The 23,623-nt window shown below is 35.9% G+C and overlaps 1 protein-coding gene across 1 annotated transcript in view; it reads right to left on the reverse strand.

Annotated features, from left to right (window-relative positions):
• The window catches only part of C1H8orf34 (chromosome 1 C8orf34 homolog), a 162,061-nt gene that overhangs the window by 10,273 nt on the left and 128,165 nt on the right, over positions 1 to 23,623 (reverse strand). Inside the window, exons 10-13 of the mRNA XM_034063980.1 lie at positions 21,423 to 21,496; positions 12,651 to 12,771; positions 6,512 to 7,005; positions 1,026 to 1,119 (exon numbers count right to left, since the gene is read on the reverse strand). Of these exons, the coding sequence (XP_033919871.1) occupies positions 1,026 to 1,119; positions 6,512 to 7,005; positions 12,651 to 12,771; positions 21,423 to 21,496 (783 nt within the window). The remainder of the gene's footprint in view (positions 1 to 1,025; positions 1,120 to 6,511; positions 7,006 to 12,650; positions 12,772 to 21,422; positions 21,497 to 23,623) is intronic.

A 23,623-nucleotide genomic window follows, 5' to 3' on the forward strand; every position in this document is an offset into this window, starting at 1 on the left:
GTTAAAAAAACTGGCACATGCTCTTCAGTATCTCACTGTGCAAACTGAAATTTCATATTCAAACCCCAGGCTATGTACGTTCTTGTGAAACTGGTGTACGAATAGAAAATTCTTACATTTTTTATGTGGTACAATTTAAAAACGTATTCTCTTTATTATGAATCTTTAATCCCTTACACAACTGTTCCATTCTGTGAAGAAATTGGCTTTTCCTTAACTCTGCTTGTTTGAAAGCATTAAGTTTAGTAAACATGCCGACTGAATAATCTGTTCTTTTCAAGTACATTACCTAAAATGTGTTAGGATATGGTTTGCATATTCACCTTTGCAGATCCCAAAAGTGCTGTGAATTAAAAAAGAAAATGCAAAACACGTAGTATTTTCAGCAAGATCGTTTACAGGTACCTTGTAGGCAGACAGAACTTGCTACAGTTTGCATGTATTGCAATTTAGAGCATGTTACTTGTTCTGTCATTTAGGTAATGATCCTTCTGACCTTTGCTTTCATAATTAGACAACTGCTTCAAAGAATGTAGGATATTAAGGATTACTTGTGTGATTAAGAATTTTATTTTTCCATACAGAGGAATCCAAAGGAATGCAGACAAAATAGAGGTAATGGAGCCACAGGTCTAAGGAGGAAGGCTCTACTTTTCAGAGCTACTGAGGCTTTTATGATGCATTTATTTTTTTTTGCTGGTCAATACAGATTTACTAAACAGAGCATCCATTTCAATTTCATGCTACTTCTCTTGAACAGCTACTTTAACATATCAGGAGAAATTGTTTCACTTAGCTAAGTAAATTGTGGTCTGTGACCATTTTGTCATTGTTCAGTGACTGTAGGAAAGCTTATGTAAATCAATCCCCTAAAGTTCTGTCCTCAAACAAGTGAGTAATGGTACTTAGAAGAAATGCTTCTGTGAGCAGGCATGACACCTTCACAGGATCTGAAGATATGAAAAAGAGAATTTAAAATTTTGAGGGTTTTTGACATATTATCTGGTCCTAACAAATATACTTACATTTGTCTTGGTCAGCTTCCACTCCTTCGCTTTCTGTGTCACTTGGTAATATCCAAGGTTGATGAGCAAGCTGAAGCTGTTGTAAGAATTCATCCTGCCACAAACAGATCTATTTTAGATAAAATGACAGAGAATGGTTCTACATAAATGCAGATTGTAGCAAACACTCTAGCCTCAATTAAATAGAGATGATAAAGCCTTTAATAAAAAAGATCTTGCCGTAAAATAAAAGCAGAATGTAGAGGATATGTGGGCTCCCTAGATTTATTTTTTTTTCAGATTTCTTATTTATTTATCTATTCTGAAAAAAGGAACAAAGGTCTCTTTAGCTGTTTATCTGCTATAGCCACAGATATATGCATATTCATCTTAAGAAATGCAGTGACAGAGCAAAATCTTAATGCAGATATTCCATCTGTCCCTGCAGTTTTTGGACTATGCCTAGGCATGTCCTGCACAATTTGCTTAAGCAAGGCTTTGATTTGTCAGAACTTTCACTGTCTCCAATCTAGTAAGAACAAGGACCTGAAACTTGATTTAGAATGTATGGATTTATTGGAGAAGGAGAAAGCCTAGGAAGGCAAAACGCTATGGAAACTTTTGTCTCCAAGATACCATAAAACTGTAAACATCAAAATATAAAGGTTTTACAGAGTTAAGAATCCATATGCAGCTGAATATATTCTTTCAAAAAAAGTTTTACAATTGCCTTTTTTACAGAATGCATATATGTATGTATATAAAAATAGTTTTCCATACACACATATGTATGTGAGCATACACACACAGAGACTTATAAAGTACTTTGATAGGTTCCTTTGCAATATTCAAGGTGAGAGATGAGACTGGAATGCATTTTATTTTCAAAAGCAGTTCAAACATGCAGTCTAGTCTCTAAAAGAGAACTTTAACATTGGCCAGATATCGTAAAATTACTGGCCAGATTCTTGTAAGTATCTGAAAACAAAGAAGGGTAATAGCCCTGTCTTCTTTTACACCAGCTAAAATCCAGAATCTACATGTTCTAAGTTAAATTGTATTGCACACTACTATAGCATAATTTTCATTGTCAGGCTATCATCTGGTTTATAAACAGAAACCAGGCTTGTTTAAAGCAGTTATTGGAGCCCAAAGGCTGTTCAGTCAAGATCTAACTCACTGGGAGTAAATTATTGATTCTATTAGTAATCTGTGAAAAAATCCACAAAGACTGCTGCCATGGAGCAACACTAAGCTCAGGGAGGAGCCCCAGGCCTTAACGCCTGAATTGCTGTTTCATATGTGTGCAGTGTTCGAGAAGGTTGCTGACCATAGGATTGAACTGTGTGAAGTGTTTTGCTTCATGGAACAGGATTCTTGCAGTAGGAGAGAGTGGCTCTCAACACTGATCAGCATACTTTTTAGAAACACAGAGCGAAGAACTGAGTCAGGCAGCAGAATGGAATGGAAGTATCTGACCAAAAAGAGAGTCCTCATCACATCAAGTTATGGTCTGTACCCCAGTAAGCAGGAGAAAAAACTTGTGTTAATCAGTGCTATATTAAAATAACCTGAAATTTCCTGCTGTTAACAATGACAGACCAATAAAGATTACTGAATACCACTTTAAACTATATGGATAAATAAAGTGATTGTAAAATTCCATGTGTTCAGGAAATGATATGGCAATCAAGGGAGTCAGAAGTATTTTCATCTCAACAGCTATAGATAACTATCACACAATTGTATCGCTTTAATGGAATCCATCCTAAAGAGATAAGCAGGATTCAACATTCCTTTGTCAATTTATGCAAAACACCAAAGGATAAGGTAATGCATATAAGTATTTCTGCCAAAGGATTTGGAGCCCTGATTTATGAGTTTTATAGAGATAATAAAACTATTTCTCTAGGTAGCATTTCTTTGCTATAATTCCATTCAATCTTGAACACAGCAGATAATAAAACACATCTGTTAGAACTTTGCAATATTATGTGTGCCAAGAGGCAGAAACCTGTCCACAAAATCACAATCATTTTAAGACCTGAGCATTAAAAAACTCCTAAACATTCTTAACAGCTGATATGTTAAGTACTTGCCAAATTATTTAAGTTTTGTACTAAAACAAGATTAAACCACCCTGAGTTACAGCATGAACTTCACTAAAACTTAAGAACAACTCTAAATTGTATTTATCAGTAATATTTTTGTATTTTAGGCTTATTATGCTAGTGTGAAACACATTACAAATTAGGAAAGATACATAAGGGATTGAGAGACACTTTAAAACTCTCAGTAAATAAAAAAGTGACAGCACACTGTGTAAACCCATGCAGATTCTGAATTCTTCAATTCAAGCTCTTTATGGTAAAACATGCTCCTCATAGCCAGCAAAGACATCCTTTTCAACTGTCTTATTCTCATCAAATATGTATCAAATTTGTACCGGTTAATTCCATTACCACTACCTAAGAGTAAGGAAGCAGAATTATTTGCAAAATCTTATCATAGAATCTTCTCTAGGATTGGTGAGACAACCACAGTGCTTTCACCTCTAGTGGAAATTCCCAGTCCACATCATATGGCTAAGAAGAATAAAGACAATTTTCCTGTTTATTTTTACTTGTTTTAAATGGGAAGAGGATACAAAACCTACAATGAAAGTTGCAAAATCATTTACAGTATCAGCCTCTGGTTTTATGTGTTTGTGATCTGGCAAAATACAAAGTAAAGACTTTCTTGTCCTCCTATCCCAGGCCACCTCTGGCTTTTTAAAATTTGTCTCCACTGTCAAACTGTGACACAAGAAATATGGCCACAAATAGGGGACACGTCTAACATAGCAAAAAAATGTCACTGGGCAGAGATATTTCTTAGGTGTGGTCTGCTTAAACCCACTTTTCTAAGTGACCAGAAACTTCAGTGGGCAAGGATAGCTTAAAACATCTCCCAGAGCTTCTAGTATAACACTCAAAAGATGAGGCTGGGAGCAGCAGATTGGCCAGACCTCAATCAGCTACTTTCTGACATCTGAGGGCCTTTACAACTTGGCAGAGGAAAGTCTTTTGTATGAATGTGTCCTATTTAATGGATTTCCCAGGGAGGTTGTGAATGCTCCATCCCTGGCAGTGTTCAAGACCAGGTTGGATGAAGCCTTGAGTGATATGGTTTAATGTGAGGTGTCCCTGCCCATGGCAGGGGGTTGGAACTGGATGATCTTAGGGTCCTTTCCAACCCTAACTATTCTATGATTCTATGATATTAGCAGTTTTCCCCTTTGAAGCAGAGCTAGTCCGAAGATGAGTTTCCATTAAGTCAAAGGTCACGTGTGCTTGTCAGGAAAGGATAAATAGGGTTTGAGCTGGGTCACTAGCAGCCACCATACTATTGTACCCAGTGAGCAAAAGGAAAGAAAAGAATTTGTCACAAAGGATAAGACCCTGCATAGAAATGATGAGATTTAACACCAGCTTTATAGTGGGCTTGTTGGATGAAACTGGACATGCTATTCTAACTGTAAACCAAGGTAATAATATTGCTCTTTTCTTAAAGTTGTTGAGACATAAATATATACATATAAAAGTATAACAGGACACTGTTATACTAATAAGAGTTATTAATAAGAACTATTAAGATACTAATAAGAGCTATTAACAAAGCTTGGGATTTGGCAAACAGAAGTAATAAAGCACAGCAATTTTTTTTAAATAGGGTTCATCGTTAATATTACTATAACTACAGAAAGGCTGCAGAAGAAAGCATTTTTAACTGCCTGCCTTGTTATAGGAAAGTTCAGAACTGGTGGACAGACTGGATGTCCCTTGGTGTAGAAGCAGTGCTCATTACACAGCACTTTCAGGAGTCTATACAATAATTTTAGTTGGCATCATATTTAAGAGGAGGATTGCTTAAAAAGAAAGAAAGAAAAATAGGAGTGAAGTATTTTGCAGGAATCAATGAAACTGCTCATTTCTTTAGAACATTTTTAGTTTAAACTGAATTTCAATTCTCATTTTCTGGTACATGAGAAAAATTCCAACACACAAACACATTCAAAACAGGAGACAAAGGGTTTATCAAAACGGAAATTTGTTACAATTACATATTTTTTTCCATGGAAAACTTCAGGTTTGAAAATGTATCAGCTGTCAGTGAAGATACTTTCAACAGAACTGTAGTCACCTTCAGCCCTCATGTCTTTAAATTGGATATCCAGTTCTAGGTGAAGTAGCTTGAGTGATGGGATTAGTGCACTGCCATTCAAACAGCAAAATGAGGATTTTTTTTCTATCACCGAATTTAAGTCAAATTTGCTCCACATATTCTTCAGTTTTAGTTATCTGTGCCTCATTTCCTTCCTTTCATACTAAGTAATGTAGCCATATACTTAATTGTAAGATTACACCAAGTATCAAATCTCTAATTTTCATATAAGCATCTCTCAGCAATATTACTAGAAACAACATCTTTTAAATTTTGTAAGAAGTCATTAGACTGATAACACATTGGTTCAAGTGTTATACCCCACAGAATTTTAGAACAAATTATATCTCTTAGAAACAATTATCTAAAAGTATGATATTTTTTTCTCAGTCTTGGAAAAAACTCTCCAGGCTTTGACAAATGGATTACAAAGACATTGGTAATAAATGGTGGGAACTGACGCAACCCACCATGAAAAAATTAGCAATCTACACATATGTCCTTCTCAAGTCAGTACAGAAGGACTGGCATTTCCTGAGAAGAAACTCACCTTTGTAAGGCATGTAGCTAAGACAGACAGAAGGGCTATTCATTCATAGGTGCTTTTCTTTCCGCTGCCTGCATGCTAAAGTTATCTTTAAGGCAGATAAAGTTAGCAGAGGAGAATCCCACTCAAAATTGACAAGGTACTTTGTCTTGTTTTAAAGACTAATCCTGTAAAAGTAATTAATATGGAACAGGAAGTTTATATGCTCTGAATCAGCCTAGTTAACATGCATATAGTACTAGACCGTGATTTCATGATATTGGACATTTTCTTCAGTTTTGTGTTTCAGAAAATTTGTTCATTCAGCAATGCCTAACTAATGATTCCAATGTGTCCAAAAAGTGACAGAAATAAAGCAGGAAATATTATGCACTGCCAGTGCTGCAGGAAAAAAATACCCTGGAATCATAAAGTTGAGATAAAGTTGTTTAATATTCCAGAGGTAAACACCTCTTAGAAACTGTAAGGCTGTAATAAAACTGCTATACATTGTACAGGCAAAAACCCCACAGAACTTATGGAAGATTTGAGGGGCGTGTTTCAGTATGATTCCTGTAATAACCCTGACATTCTCTAATCTGTACCTCTCAAAGACGAGCAGCATTTCCTTGCTAATTTTCTCTTAATATTTCCAAGCTCTTTCCAGAGTAGTAAGTTACATTAGGTATACTGATGTTACTTCAACATAAAACACAACCTAGTCTTCATGTTGTAACAGCTTCTAAACATAGCAAAAACATTAAATTGAAAATCTTACTTCTGATAAACTGCTTCTCTGAGTAGTGACAGTTCCAACAATGTCTCCACTCATTTGCACTGAAAGCCCTGAAGCAGCGCTGAGGGTCCTCCCCATTTGGTTCTTAGATGTCAAAGATCTGCTTCTTTGCATACTAATGATGCCTTCCCTACTTCCTTGGTTGCTAGGGGTAAGAGGCCGTGACAGCAAGCTATTCGGGGTCACAGGTCTGCTCCCTGGAGTTGATGGCCTGTTGGTTTGTGTACCAGGCGTTGGAGGCCTGCTGTTTACAACACCGGAGACCTGCGTTCTGCTGTTAGTGGCCAGTGGTGGTGATTTGCTTCCTTGGAGCTGAATGCTCTTCCCCATCTGAGCTGGCACCTGAGGCCTCGGATTTTGGCCCGGTGTAGCTTGAAGATTGCCTTGATGGTCAGATGTAACTAAACTATGATGTTGGATACTAGGGCTTCTTGAGAGCCTTGCTTCTTCCCACAGTGCTAGGTCCTTCTCAATATCTGTGGACACACACAAAGCCAAAAAAGAAAAGAATGAAATAAACTCACTCTATGTTTCTGTCTGATTTAAAATCTGTATTGATTTTCTCCAATGTAAGTGACAATCTGAAGCTGTGCATAGAAATTCTATTCATCCTTAAAACATAAGGCATTAGAATTAATAGTTCAAATGTTTGACAAGCATTTTCTCGAAGTTTATTTATATTTCATTTATTGCAAACAGCTATCCCACAGAAACAAAATATTACCACTCAATTGAACATCAATACAACCTATAAAAATCCCTCTCATTTCTTCAAATTCTTTTCTTCTCTCTCTGTGGCTTTTGCACTGTTTCTCTCTGTGGCGTTTGCTGTTTCTCATTAGTAACAAACCAAGACGAAGCAGTGAGCTAAATTTGCCATCCTCAGCTGCAGTGAAGGGCAATCCAAAACTGGTTCCAGGCAAGACTTTTGCTTCGACCCCTTCTGTCTATTGCCCAACCACAACTCTGGGGGAAATAACCCCCTGAACTCTTCCAAGTCTGAATCTGTGATCCCATTTGAACCTGAGTTTTGTGCTCCAGCTTGCAGTCAGTGCTACAGCAGGTAGAACATTTAGAATTGAAGGAGAAAAGTTATAGACCATTTGGAGGTCCAGTCCTTACCCCTCACACAGCCATAAGGAATAAAATCCTATTTACAAACAGAATAGACCAGGCATAGTGATGAAAAGCATCTTCTGAATTCATTTAAATCATAATAATGCTTCTAATGAATTAAATCAGATACATCCAACAGTTAGGTGAGGGAAGCTGGAATTTAGGTTACCATTGTTAACAAACTGAAAGTCCTTACAAGTAAAAATGTCAAACTTAAGGAACAGTTTACTTGAGTTCATTTTATCTTACACAATTGCTATCAATTTTCATTCTCACTGTCATGTACTTTACTGTAATTTGGTTTTGATATAGACAGTTGGTTATTTTAAGAAAAGCAATGCCATTTCCCATTAAAGTCACAGAATCAGAATCACAGAATGGTTTGGGTTGGAAAGGACCTTAAGATCATCTAGTTCCAACCCCAGTGCCATGGGCAGGGTCACCTCACACTAAACCATGTCACTTAAGGCTCCATCCAACCTGGCCTTGAACACTGCCAGGGATGGAGCATTCACAGCTTCTTTGGGCAATCCATTCCAGTGCCTCACCACCCTAACAGTAAAGAACTTCCTCCTTATAGCCAACCTAAACTTCCCCTGTTTAAGTTTTAACTCATTACCCCTTGTCCTATCACTACAGAAGCTGTAAATCAGCCAACCTCTACTAATTTAAACACCTGGTATGTGAATTTATATAAAATAAGCATTTCCTTTTTATTTTTATAACAATAATTTCAGGTTCTAAAAGTCCTAAAATAAGCAGGTTTAAATTGCATGTTGGAAAATCAGATTTTCTTTCACTTGTGTTTACCAGTAGGTATAAAAAGAATGCTGTATGTAAAATTGACATTAACTTATTTCTTATAATTTTATTATAAAAATTATAATGTATTTGTTATAATACATAACAATCACATTATTTACTATATTATTATTCATCATTATATCATTATATAACATTATATATCATTGTATAATAAACGATATAATAATTTATTATAAGTTTATAAATATAATGGTTATCACAATAACATCTTTAAAACAGGAAAACAAGCTACGTCAATTTCATGTTACCAGTCTAATACAAGATATTCTGCACATTTCAATTGCTATCACTAGAAAAGCTGGTAAAACTGAAATAGTTGCAAAAGCCTCAGATAAAAGTGTCTCTCAACTCTTTAAACATTAAGCGCTTTGCTGCTAGCAAATTTCAGAACATAGTCGTTGTTTCTAGCACATAGTTAAGAACATTTCTAATTGCTACCTTGCTGACCTCTTAACATTATTTCCATTTTGAAATAATTATGTCTTGAAGTACTCCTCCATTATGCTTTTTTAAAAAATCAATACACATCACTTTGGAACTTGTAAGATGTCTGGCAAATATTCAAGGGCCAATAATTTACAATATTGGTTACCTGATTTAAACCAAATGAGGAACATGTTCTTTTAAATATTCAGCTTAGCCTATCTCTTTCCAAAATTACAGACCTTTAGCTTTCTCATGATGATTCAGTATGCTAAGAAATTGTCTGAATATTGAATGATTTCATAAGAGTTAAATAAACATTTTATTTTGGCTCATGTTTTCATAATTCCATACAGTAACCAAGCCTGAAGATAAACCAATTTTCCTAATAATTTGTCCACATATAATCAACATGTTTCCATGGCATAATTATTCAATTTTATTTAGCACACATCCTCTATTTGATTTTTCTTCAATATCAGCTTTTCAACGAGAAAGAACACCTTTACGGAATTATCTGACCCACAGTAAATACCAGAATTGAATTACAGTTTAGGATTTCTTAAATCCCTTGTTAATGTGATTTAAAGGAAAACAAAATGCAGACAACAGAGCAACACAAAGGCATTTTACCTTCATATTAGGAATACCAGTATAAGGATGTGATATATAATGTACTTATATAAACTGTTTATGCATGTAACAGTTCTTCTTCTGATAAAATATATTCCACAATTATCCAATGACCACAGAATCAGTGCAACAAATCAACTTGCAAGATACTGGAATTAACTACCAAAAAATATATCCACATCTTGTGTGTGATAAAAAGCAGCCACAGTAACGCAGGAGACTGGATCTTAGACAAAAGTATTAAAACCCATATGTAGAGAAGGAAAAGAAAACTAATTGCTTCAATACATTATTTTGTAAAAATGTTGCTTTCAAATATTGAGGTACTGAGGCTGTTGCTGGCAATTGGTGCTAGTCCCCAGTTTAGGCAGAGGCACCAATTTGTTCTTTATGTTAGGAATGAATTTTATCCAGCATGTAGACCTTAAGAGAAAGCTAGGCTCCTTAAGAAGATGTATCTAAGACAGGAGAATACATTGCATCACTACACAGGTAATCTAAATCACAATTCAGGCACCTAAATGCCTAGACAGGCAGTCATTTGGGTAGAATTAATAGGTTCCAGCACACTTGGTAAGGGAACTTAAACAGAAGAGTTGCTGATATCAGAGACACTTGAACTTTTGCAAATGTGTGAGGCAAATAAGGCTAAGAAAAACCACGGCATTATTATCTGAGGTCTTCTGAGCTGATTTTTCATGAAAATTATGTTTTGCGTGTCTGTGAGGAGAATAATTGTCTCAAGCAGCACTGGTGCTATAATAGGACATGAATTATTAGGAATAAAAGAGTCCAATGTCTAATAACTGGGCTGTTTTTTTGTAAATTTCTCAGGCAGACAAAAATTACTGAACGATAGAATGACTGAACCCCATGTTACAGCATTACTAAAATAATGTGTCCAAAGTCAAACGACAACAGCAGCATTGATGTGTGAGAGAAGACTGTAGGTCACAAAACAACAGGCTGAATTGCAGAGACTAAGTGAATATAGCTAGTTAGCTTACTGTTCCATATTCTGTTGAATATGGTAGTTACTACTGCCAGCTATGTCAAGGGAGGTCTAAAGGAACTGCATCTTTTAGAACACACTGCATACAAGAACAACCATGGAAATGTGACCAGTTAGGACATAAATAAAAGTAGGGAGTTCTTCACCAGACCTCTCCTGAGGGGCAGCTGCAGCAACACAAAGGAAGGAAAGCCCTACTTCAGTGGCAGTGGCCCCTGTGGTACTTAGGTCCCTGCTATACCGCAGAAACCTGATGACCACAGCTTGGCTTGCTGGTTTCCTGGTTCTCACTAGAGCTTCCTGGAAGTTTCACCTTGGAGACAGGGACCATGGAATTTCAATCTAGTTTGGCAGTGATGACTACATCTTTAATAGTTAAAGTGACTTGAACCTGTCAAAAAAAAACCCATTTCTGTTGTCAGAAACAAAAAAATGTAAAAATATCTGCATTTGCAGACAGAATAAATTTTAGTTGTTGTTCCACTACAAGAATTTTTTTTTTCTAAAGATCTTCCTTAATTGTGTTCACAGGTTTGTCTTCTGCTTTGACTTCAGCTCCAGCAGCCCCTAGGCAGAAGTACAAGAGCTGTACCTCTCCCTAAAGAGGATACAACTCCCAAGCCTTTCGCTCCAGTACTATTGGTAGGATTAATGTCCAAAGTCTTTTAGAAAATCACACTGAAAGTGGTAAGTTCTCTATCTCACTCTCTAAGTGACCTGAATTTAGATCCAGGTCAGATAAATTTAATTTTTCCCTCCACTCTACATATACTGTCTTCATGTTCCAGTTCTGCATTATTTTTCATAGACTTGGCCTACAAAACCCAGATTTCACCATGCAATTGTAGTGGTTTAAGCCCAGCTGGCAACTCAGAACCACACAGCTGTTTGCTCACCCCTCCTTTACTGTCCCCCCTCTGGGTGGGATGGGAAGGAGAACTGAAAGAATGTAAAACCCATGTGTCGAGATAAGAGCAGTCCAATAACTGAAGTATAATATAAAAATACTACTAATAATAATGATAATGGTAAGAAAAATAACAAGGGTAGAGAATATAAAACTAAAATGGGAAAGGGTTAAAAACAATAAGCACAAATGACACATAATGCAATTGCTCACTACCCACTGACCAATATCCAGCCCGACCCAAGCAGGGATATGAGCTTTCTGGGTAACTCTCCCCCAGTCTTTATACTGGCCATGACATGCTGTGGTTTGGAATACCCTTTTGGCTAGTTAGGGCCAGGTGTGCTGTCTTTGCTTCCTCCCAGCTTCTTATGCCCCTCCTCACTGACAAAGCATGAGAGACTGAAAAGTCCTTAATGGGGATAAGTGCTGCTCAGCAACAACTAAAACATTGGTGTGTTATCAGCATTGTTCTCAGACTAAAGCCAAAACACAGCACTGCACCAGCTATTGGGAAAGAGAAAAATAACTGTTGCAGCTGAAAACAGAACAATGACTAACAGCATGCACAATACAGGACCTTAAAACTGAAGCTGAAGATAGCAAATATTTATTGCAAATAAGGACAAATACAATATATCCTAGGATATCCCTCATTAATTTTTACAGAGCTCTGAAACATATTTCACAAAAAAAACCCAGGGGGCTTGTTTGACTTTTTAGAAATGGTTGCCCCATCAAAGATGTTGCAGATGTTCCACTCCACACAAGTTAACAGACTCACTTAGCCAGAAGTCTCATGAACAAGGTAAGCTTTCAATGCAAAGCAATCTGTTCTCAAGCTAAAGGCTTACTGCAGCCTTTTCTAAAGATTACTTAACTGTAGGTAAAGCATCTTATTACCTAAGTCTTGGTGGAATGTGAAAACAAATAAATAGGTGCAGTACTGAGCTGTCAGACTGCAGTATATTTAACACAGCTTAATTACTGGTTATTTACTGTATTTACTGTAATTAAGATCATTATATCTAACAAACATAACAATAACTGTGCTCTTTCTCCCCAATAAAACGAAAAGAAGTTTAAAGTTTTTCTGTTTTCATCAACATGAGAGACAGATCATTTTTTTCTTCATCTATAATATTGGCAAAGCTAGCTGGCTGAGTACTGCTAGGTGTTTTACAATCCATTGCTACCATACATACCAGCTAGGTGTTTTTCCATGGTCTGAAGTTCTTTTGCTGCTAAGGAATCCTTTAAGAGTTTCTGTCTTGGGGAACCCCCTGGTCTGACACCCATTGCATCCAGGGTCCAAACTGTATGAGACTTAAACAGAGAAAAGGAAAAGGGAATACTTTTAATCTAGTTTCTCATTTACATGTGAAGAAAAAAGTCATTTTTTTTTTTTTAGAAGAGTCAATCTGGCGCTTTTTATGTAGAATACATAACATTTCATGCAAAATATTACAAAATATCATGTCTTACCTTAAATAACATAAATCAGAGGCATTACTTAAAATCAACAGTTCTAAAGTAATTCAAATATATACCTTTACACAAGCTTTTGTTCCACGCTGAGACATCATAACAGGACAAATTCTTCAATGATTTACATTCTGTGCAGTTCCAGTTACTTAGTGGGGGTTGCACTTACTTTAAATTACCATAACATTTGGCACCATATCTCTGCAAAGCAGCACTTCTGGGAATATCACAGAATTTCCTAATCAAAATTGCCAGTGCTTTTTTATCACTGCAAGAAGTATCCTTTTCAGGAACAGCAACTAAATCATCCAGGTGACACAGCAGTTTGGAAGGGATGCCAGCAAACAGACCACCTCCCCAGATACTTCACTGTTAGATGCTGTGGTATTCAAAATCATCTGCATTTTCTGGAATCCACTCAATACAGTTTCAGGAAATCATTTTAAAATATACTATGACATAACTTAATAATTTTTTTTAATGCTTGAGATAGATACACAAAAATATATGTCTGAGTATGCATGACTTGGTCATAACAACAAGCAAAAACATTAACTAAAGCATTTTTAACAGCCTATCTGAAATAAATCATACAATATTACCTCACCAAAACATTTCATCAATAGTTTAATGGGTTTTGTTGATTTCCTGAAGAAGCAAGGCTTATGCAATGGTCTCACTGTCATTCATCTCTTTCTGATTTTTAATCTTTCAGTAAATATCAAACAAATTTAGAGAGGGGGCATGGATTCAAAGACATTAAGCTGACATAATTTCAGGAAGAATCATTGAGCAGAGAAGGGAGACCCAAACTGGTGACCCCGATCACAAAAGGCATACACGGTTTGCTGCTCCACAGTGTGCCAGGCTGGAACTGTGTCACCCACATATCAGAAGCTGCTGATAGCTTCTGCACAAGGTGGTCCTTTAAAAGTATTAATCCTTTTGAATGTACAATTTCATGCACAAGCACAGTTCTGATGAAATATGGAATAAAAACTAGTCAGTGGTCTATGGTAATAATTGAAGAAGAAAGTGATCTAATACTCTTCAGTTGGACTATTCAAGTTTACCATAAGGAAATTACTATGGATTTTCATTAACTCCCTAACCTCCTAAAAACACAGGGTTCCAAATGTTAGCCTGATGAAAGGGTTACACTCTCCATGTTGTATTTTCTGGAAATGAAATAGAGTTAACTTGCTCTTCTACAAACCTCTACTGCTCCTTACAATTCTGCTTTTCCCTCTAATGCACTTCTTTCCTGTATGCACAGTAATCATGTAAGACAAATACAACTAAGATGACTGTCTAAGTAAAGGCAGCTGTCTACTGCCTGTAGTAGATTTGAAGATAAATGGAGAAAAATTATTCAACTGTAGTCAACATTATAGTGCTCCAGATGTTTATAAAAACCTAAGTAATGTTTAAATTAAATCACTTCCAATTAGGAGACTCCAAATCACAAAGATCATCAAACACCAGCAGAACCTTTGTATGTTTCAATATAGGTTTTAAAATCGTATATAAGTGCATTTAGGACACACAGATATGCCTGTGCATTAAGTACAAACAGGCACAAAAAGGCAGGAACGTATGCGCATTTAATAAATAATTGTGTCTGCCTTCACTGTGTTAACCCACAGCTACAAAGACATACAGAGTTTGTGTTCAGTTCTGTATCTAGGACAGATATTCTTTCTATGAATAAATATTAATCTTGTATATGTTTTAAAACAAATACATTTACATATATTCATTACCTATTGTCATATATTCAAACTCCCTTTCAGATGTACAGTTCTAACACCCTGTGGAATTAATGAGGTAACTTTGGATTACTTTTTTTCCTCAAATTTTGTAACTCTTCCTGTGCATTTTTCTGTTTTATTTTCTATTTTTCAAAGGCTTATGGCATTTTGTCAGGCAGTAGTTTCACAAAAGACCAGAACAGTAGTACAATACTAATTATGGAAAACTGAATATTTAATATTAGCAATTTAATTTTTTGATGTTATGTGCTTATAATTGTGCCTTCCAGTTAAACACTTGCTATATAGAAAATAATAATGCTCAGGGAAAAAAAAACAAGTACAAGAATTTATTGAAACATTAAAACCATAGTGTAACCACTCTTCATTCCTTCTCTGAAGCTAGATATTTCAGGGCTATAACCAGCAACATTTTTGGAGGTAGGCTCAGGTAATGTTTTTTTTTATATATGTCTAAATAATTCTGTACATAAAAGTATTTATTAGCATTTTGAGACCATGGGTTCATCTAAATGAATAATGCATAAACACAGACAGATGTCCTCAGTGTGTCCAGTACTCAATTTATGCAGCAGCCTATTCCTAACAGACAAATACAAGCTGAAAGTAGGGGATGTTATCAAGGAGGCTTTGGAAACATGCCAGTTCAAATGTGAGGATAGATTATCTTGTACAGCTCTAGCAGGATTCACTGGTGCCCCTTCTCTTCACTGGATGAATGGCAGCAGTTCAGATATGTCACTTGAGATTCAGGCTTGCAAGTCATGTATTGAAACCTTCTTATTCCACTTTGCCAAAACCTGTCGTTTGTCTACTGGCCAGGAATTGTGGAGATAAAACAAAAATGTCAGTTAACTCGGACTACAGTGATGATAGTAGACTGAAAAATATAACATATATGTATGGAGCATGTCCAAACTACAGTTGCCCTGGATCGTTCATTAAGATTTCTAAATACTAGCACAAAAATTACAAATGGCATAATAAGATTAACCAGATCTAAATATGAGTATGTTCCTGAAAGACATCCTTGGTCTTTCAAACTTGTAGAAACAGCTCTAGGCCCTGTGCATCACCTTCAAACTTGGAAGGTAAAGCAATGTCTCTTTGTACCAGAAATATGTTCAAACAAAGCCCTTGTCAACTTTTAAGGTCAACTATTTCTTAAGGGGTTTTCTTTACATATCATGATAATTTCTTCACATACAATAAATTAATGAATACTATTTTTATTTAGAACACTTAGCCTAATTACTGCTAAAATAAAAAGTTGCAAACAATAAAACTAAAGGTAAACTCTCATCACTGGTTCCCTGAACTTCTGTAAAATACCACCATTTATTGAGAGTGCCACACTGCAACAGAACTACAACTAAAGAGGTCATTAATGTGGAATCATAGAATCATAGAATAGTTAGGGTTGGAAAGGACCTTAAGATCATCTAGTTCCAACCCCCCCTGCCATGGCAGGGACACCACACACTAAAACATATCACCCAAGGCTTCATCCAACCTGTCCTTGAACACTGCCAGGGATGGAGCATTCATTCAATCTGCAGCACAGTGTTAGCCAGTATACATTAGTATAGCTTGTACCCCTAAAAAAAAACAGTGCAGATGTGAATGTCTTGATCTCTCTATCGAGCTGACTTGATGTGGGCTACGTAATACTCACTGAGACCTGAGGAGTTCTACAGAGATGCAACATTTCAGAATACGTAATGTCAAGAGGAAGGCCTCCAAATTACCTACAGCATGACCTGGAAATCAAGTGTTTGTTAGAAAATAAATTACTCTTTTTGCTGACCATAAAAAGTGTTAATAAATAGCACAGCATCATATTTCTTTGTCATTTTGGGCTACTTCAGAGTAAAACCACCCAGGTACTCACATATGTGTTCACGAATATACACAAAATCTCTTTTCAGGTATGGGAACAGTCCCCACTTCACAAGAGAAGTGCTTAAAAACTGAACTGTATGATCACAATGAAATCAGGAAAAGGAGATGAAACCCAATTAATTAGTTGTTCTTGGCAAGCTGTAAATATATGCAATACATTTTGATTGAACTTTTTCTTCTATGCAGTTCTGCTAATCAACTGCAAATTTTATTGGTAACTTCAGGAGATAATACTGTAAGAAAAACAACCATGCATGGCTTTCTGTGTATAACCTACAAATCCTTTGCAGAATAACTTAGATACCTTAAATAGATACATTTGACAGAGGTCCCCCCAAATGCAGAAAAACCCATTCCCTTTACTGAACAATTTGTTTGCAAGTGTACCTTCTGTTCTGACAAAACAGCTGGCAAAGACAGTTGTTATTCATGAAATGGAACTTTTTGTGCAATATTTTGTTTGAAGATTCTCCATACAACATGCATTTGCTACAAGAATTCATCACATACTTAATCTTTCAGCTTCCATAGTCTGTTCAAGGATGTATGGTGAGGGAGTCAACATGGGGGTTTGGTACTGTAAAAATAATAAACCTCAGAGCTCTGAGGCAATATTGGCAGCCACCTCTAATCCCCACCTACCACATTAGGGCCTGTTCTACTTGAAATGCCATGTAATTGAAATTACAAGCCTTTTGCTTCCCATGGCAGTCAGCCAACACATTTTATAAACCTTACACTAAAAAATGGTAGTTTGAATTAACTTGCACACAGTTTTTCTGTTTATAGGCAAGAAGGAAGGAGAAAATATGTCAGCAACAGGGTATCACAATTGTTTTAATTTCTGCAGTATATCTTGCATAATTTTGTTCTAAGCTTCCATCTTGTTTACTGTTATTTGGACCAATATTTTTGTCATACCCAACAACTAAAATTTTAGACAGGTAAAAACAAGGCATTCATCAATATTTTTATGTTGTTTTTTTATGGTTTCTTCCATCTATTATGTAAAAATTCAGAAAACTATTTCAACTTAAAATTACATTTTAAGGGATGAAATATTTTCAAACAAGAGTATTTTTACTTCAAAACACATCTCCCCTCCTGTCTGCCTGATGAGAGGTCTCCTTGGAAGCACTCTATTCAACATTTATTGATAACAAGAATTAAAAGATTATTTTTTTACCATGCATTGATGCTCAAGTCATTTAATAAATTGAATACCATTAAGGAATATTTGTGTTTATCAGAGTAAATCCATGTATGTATTCCTTCTAGGAAAGCAACTGAAAAATTCCAAAGCAGAAGGGAAAACAGGAAAAAAATTATTTACAAAAACCCACCTTCATAAAACAATTCATTACAGTATTTTTCCCACCATAATAAAGTGCAAAAACTCAAGGCAAAAACTTCATGCAGAAATGCTTTTTTGCAGTTGGGCAATTTTTTTTTTCCAGTATCTGTTACACTTGGATTGGTTTGACTTACATGGATAATTTGCAAGGAAAAATATACCTTTTTATGAGCACAGGCAAGGCGAGTGAATGCAAATATTCACATTAAAAAAACACTAACCATGAGTCCTGCTAGATCCAGGTGGTAAAAGAAGCAACTCAGAGGGAAAGCACAGTCTACTCAATGTGAATTGCCCAGTGCACATGCCCTCTTTCTTTCTGTTAGACTGTAAATTCAGTAATTTCCCCATGTACTTTACTTTTCTATTTCTGTCAGAATCCCAGCCAACTTAATTTGTTCCTAATATCACATCAATATTACCTTAAAGCTTGCTAGCCAAATATTTATAAAATCCATTTACAAAGTAAAACAGGACTCCGTGTTCACCGCACTGCAAAAATCTCAAGAAAAAGATTTGTATTTTGCTTAGCACTTTTTGTTAAGTTAAATATTTGTCAGAAAAGGAGCCCTGCAGTAAACTGGGATCTCCAAGGATATTTTGAATGCTTGCTTCCACTTTCAATCCTTGCAATACACTTTGGGAAGAGTGCTGATCACTGTAAACACTTCAAACTGGGTTTTGCTAGCTTTAGTCCTTTATTAATTCAGTACACCCTGTTTGGGATTGGGCAGCACTGAAAATGTAACTTCTCTATTTTTCAAATATCAACTCTCTGTGAAAAATAAAGCATATCAAAATAATCTATTTAAAAAAGGGTTAAAGAAAAAGCCCTAATTACAAAACCTTCTAGATTCTTCAGAAACAGAACAGTAAACACACAATGTTACAAGAAAATCAAAATGTATCCATAGTATAAATTACATGAACCCTGCTAGAGACATAGATAGGGCCTATCTCTTCTATGTACCAGTGTCCATATTGCTTTCGTCTCCACATGAAAGATTTTATGTGGGGACATACACATGAGACATGAAAAATGAACCCACATGGCTCTTTTCTAAACATCCTCATGCATAATTCTTGCTGGTATATCCCACTATTTTTCTCAAAACACTTCTTCTTCAAACGCTGAAACACTTTTAAGGAAAATTTGTCAAATACACGAGTACAGGAAAATTTATGGTAATGACACATTTAACTAGCAACAGACTCAAATTACCCTACTGGAATGCAGTATCAGTGTTAAAGATGGCACACCCTGAACCAGATCAGGAATTTTTACATGTGACATGTGCATTTGAGTGAATGCCATGAACCAATTTGTCCAGTTGATGAGAAACGTCTGATCAACATCATAGCTATTCTATTCTCCCCTCATCTTCTGTTTCATATAGTATCTCATATAATATCTGAAAATCACTTCAAGTCACGAAAATGTATTTTGGTACCAATTTCTGAAGTAATTTTACAGGCGTATTTCTGTTTCAAAGGATCTTCACAGCCTTCCTATGGGAAACCTCAGTTTCGCCTCTATATTTTATATGTCAAGATTGTCAAAGAATGAGTCTCACTGGAAGTTATTAGGGGACAATGGAACATATGTCTATTCCCTCAGAGCCCTAAAAGGAAACTAACAACAATGGTTGAATCATTTTTTTTCTTTTTGAAGAGAGAGAGCAGTAGACAAACACAGTGTTGGATAGCTGAATCTTATTCTGGTTAACAAGCTGCTTTAAAGATATAAAAGTACACAATCAGCTATGCATCATTTAAGCAAGAGTTTTAAGATACAAAATGCAGGAAGGAAAACGACCCAAAGCTGCTGAACTAACAGTTACTGGCTTATGGCTCCTTAGAAACTTAGGTAAAGGAATTTTCCAAGAGCTCAGGAAACAAGCTAGATGCCTTTGACCTAGGGAGAGGTTGTGTGGGCAGAGCAATAGCTTTATCTGCTTTTCTGGCCATCTCTTTGCAGTACTGGCAGTAACAATAGTCAGCATGGCTTTCAGGGAGTCAGGCCAGGCAACTTTGCTGGCCCTGGCAGCCACTGCTCCAGGCAACCTCACCAATGTCTAGAACTAGCAGAGCATATTTCAAAGCATGCACACAGAGAACATATATCTAAAAATAGTTAGTTGAAGGCTGCACATTTCTGTAGCAAGATTTTGCTAATAGCATAACGATCTTTTGTTTTCCTTGCATCTTTTATTTTTTCTGTGCAATTCAATTTATTTGTTGCTAATTCCCTATGCTATATGTCTGCAGAACTGATAAATCAAAGCTGGTAGCTGCAGGTACAAATCGATAAGAAAAACGTGGGGCCAGAAACTGCTGAAAAATTTATTACACCTCTCTGCTCGCCAGTGTGAAGCAGAAAGGTTTGAGAAAAAAGCTCACAGCAATGGCAACTTAAGTTCTGCTCATTTTTCCTAATACCTGTAAATGCTCTGTCAGGTTCTTGCACTCCAAGATCTCAGAAAGCTTCAGGAATTGATCTGGAACTCAATTATCTGCCAACTGCTTTGATAATTCTGGTTAGAAACACTATATGAACAGTATTGTTATTAGTAGTTAATCAGCTGCTTGAAAGACTGCAGGATCAGTCTGCATTATTGCTTTTCTCTTTAACACTGCCCTTTCTCCTTAGCTAACAAATACTGAGCCCTTCTTTTGAGTGACTTTATCAACACTAAAGGGTGCTATAAGCCACTCTTTCTAGGGCTGAACAGGAATTAAAATTCTGCAAAACCAAACAATTATTGTCAGTTCATTTGCCTTAGAAAAAAAGCAATCCATTCTTTAATCTATATTCAAATTGTGATGCAGTACTAGTGCCAAAATTCTATAATTTTTCAAAAATTATTTTATTGCTGGTTATATGTTTGTGCAATCTGCAAACCTGCAAATATTTCCTTAAATTTCAAAATAAAAGAACTGATGAAAACTTTACCAAGCAGAATATTGCACTATTTAAAGATACATAAATTAGCTATATGTTTTAAGTAGATACCTGTCATTTATTAATTTCCAAGCAAATGTTACCAAAAAGCTAAATTCAGATACTATAATTGTCTTTCATAATGAAATGTAGAGCCTGAAATTTTTTGTTCTCTTATTTTGTAAAATTGAATACTATTTGGTAAAACAGATATTTGACTAACATTTAAGAACAATCAGAAATAGTATAGACAAATTGCACTTTCAATGGAAGCTATACATGTAAGCCACACAACATATGCTTTTATATGAGAGTATAATAATTTCTTTAAAAATGTCACCCTACCTAGAATGAAAAAAAAAAACAGAGAACTGAAGATTCAGAAGGGTCAGGTGAATCAAGTTTTCTCCAGGATGACAGTGCTGCCACACACAACTTTTTGTCTTTATGCAAAAATCTATTTTCTTTTTTTATCAAACTAAATGGAAAAATTATAGAATTATCCATAAAGCAAGATACTCACAGATCCTGTCACTTGAGAGGCACTCTGAAAGTCATCAATATCTTCTGTAAGTGTTTCAACCCCAGGTGCTTGAGCTGTTCCAAAGAGGTAGAAGTAAATAATTCTAATTAAGTAAGCGTAGTCACTTTGAAAATAAAATGCCTGTAACTGCTGGGAAGGTAAATGTGGCTACAGTAAATGCACAGCTTTTCAGTTACACTTCAATGGGTTTTCATTTATGTCTGATTTTAATTTATGTCTGATTTTATGCCTGATTTTAATTTATAAGCTTAATGCAATATGGCAGTGTCTCTAACAAACATGATTAGAATAACAAGCAAGCTTCCTTCAGCTGTTTCATACGTTGGGTGTCTCATATGTTATTTATTATTTTTACTATTAAAACTTGATAGTGTTTGCTCTTTACACAAGTGAGTAGTGGATCTTCAGCTTTCATGAAATCAATACAATTATTTTTAATTAATTTTGTTAAACTAATTAGACTAGTGTTAAAATCCTTGAAGTAAGAAGTTCTGGTCATTTTAGGCAATGTTTAAAAGCCCATACTGCCACATTTGTAAAACAACATGACTTAGTGAGAAGCCTTGAATGCCTCTTTGACACATACGTAACAACTTAAAGCAGAATTTATGTACCTATGTCAGAGAAAGCAATTTCCAAGTAACATGCTATGCAGTTTCATTCTTTGCCTGACAGTCTGCTAGGCACTTGGATGCTGTTCATAAGCAGCTTAAGAAAAGAAGATATCCTGATCTTCCCTAGTTTATGCTGTTATTCAGACACTTAGCAGGGAAATCCTTACGTTTCCAGAGTGCCCTGATTTGTTAAACATCTCAGACTATACTTACTATAAAGACAAACTTATACTGAAGTACAGTAACTATGGTTACCATATTCATTGCAAAAACCAAATAAAAGCAGAGGAATTAAAAATAATGATGATGCAAAGTTGTGGTCAGAGAAATGTGGGAGATGATGCCACATTTTTGCCACTGCCACATCTAGTTCTCAACCCTAATTCCCACATATTTGTATCTTTCTTAATTTTTTGCCTTGGTCATGCAGTTCCATCTGGAATAGCACTATTTGTGTTTCATACATTCCTATTTCTATTGAACATCCCCAACTTCAAACAGTTTCATTTACGTCCAAATGCCTGGTTTGAACTTTCCACTATACTGGCACTTTAACGGGAGAAAAAAACCAGCAACCAAAAAAACTATGTAGAAGCCTCTCAACTTGGCCTTTTAAATCCCTCCAAGCTGAAAAACTGACTGCAGGTTGACAGAAGCAGATTTTTACTGCATCGATCCTGTTGCAGTGCCTGTCTTTTCAGGCCTCAGCCATTCTCCCCATCTGTCTGTCCAGAACAAGAGCAAGGCTTAATGGAGGACTGATCCAAGAGACAAACCTGACAGGCTTGGAATCTACAGGGGAAGTTTGCTGTGTGGTAATTCAAGCTCTTTCTTCTAACCAAAATCAAGAACCTAGCTATTAAATTCTTCCCTTAGTTCTTTCCTGTGAAGTGGTCCAATGGGGAAGAGAAAGTTTTGAGAGGTATAGTTTAGGACAGGAAAAAGAAACTGCAGCTTTAAAATACCCTGTGTTCTCTGATCTTGAGACCTGATTCCCATCTCTCATTTTTACTACTTAGATCAACACAACTCTGTCCAATTCTGCAGGATTATACTAGAGGGAAATCAGTATAGTGGTTAATTGGAACCAGGTCCAGATTGACAGTGGAGTCACTATAGTGTCTGCTGCTGCAGATGAACTTTTTACATAAGCTATTACATTGACTTTATTAGCTGGAATTGCTTTACTAAGGTTTATTTATAAGGGCTGTTAGATCAGATGTGTTGCCAATTACTTCTGAACCTAGTTCATCTGAAATCCACAAGAGAGATGCTCCAGATCTAACAACTTAACAATTTCCCACAAACCCAGAAACAGATCATTATCTAAAAAAACCTACCCTTCACTTTGCTGTGCATCAGCACCTTGCCTGTATATTCTTGAACAAATGGTTTAGATCAGCAGTTCTGAATGCATAGTTTTCTTTCAGTAAGCCTATTGGTACCAATAAGTAAGAACAGAAAATAACTTTAAGCAAACCTGATAAGTGAAGCCTGTTAGTCACTGTTTCATGATATAATACATTCTTAAGAGGACAAAACAAGAAAAATTAGTGCAATATGATG

Source organism: Melopsittacus undulatus, chromosome 1 (assembly GCF_012275295.1).
Source record: "Melopsittacus undulatus isolate bMelUnd1 chromosome 1, bMelUnd1.mat.Z, whole genome shotgun sequence".
NCBI lineage: Eukaryota > Metazoa > Chordata > Aves > Psittaciformes > Psittaculidae > Melopsittacus > Melopsittacus undulatus.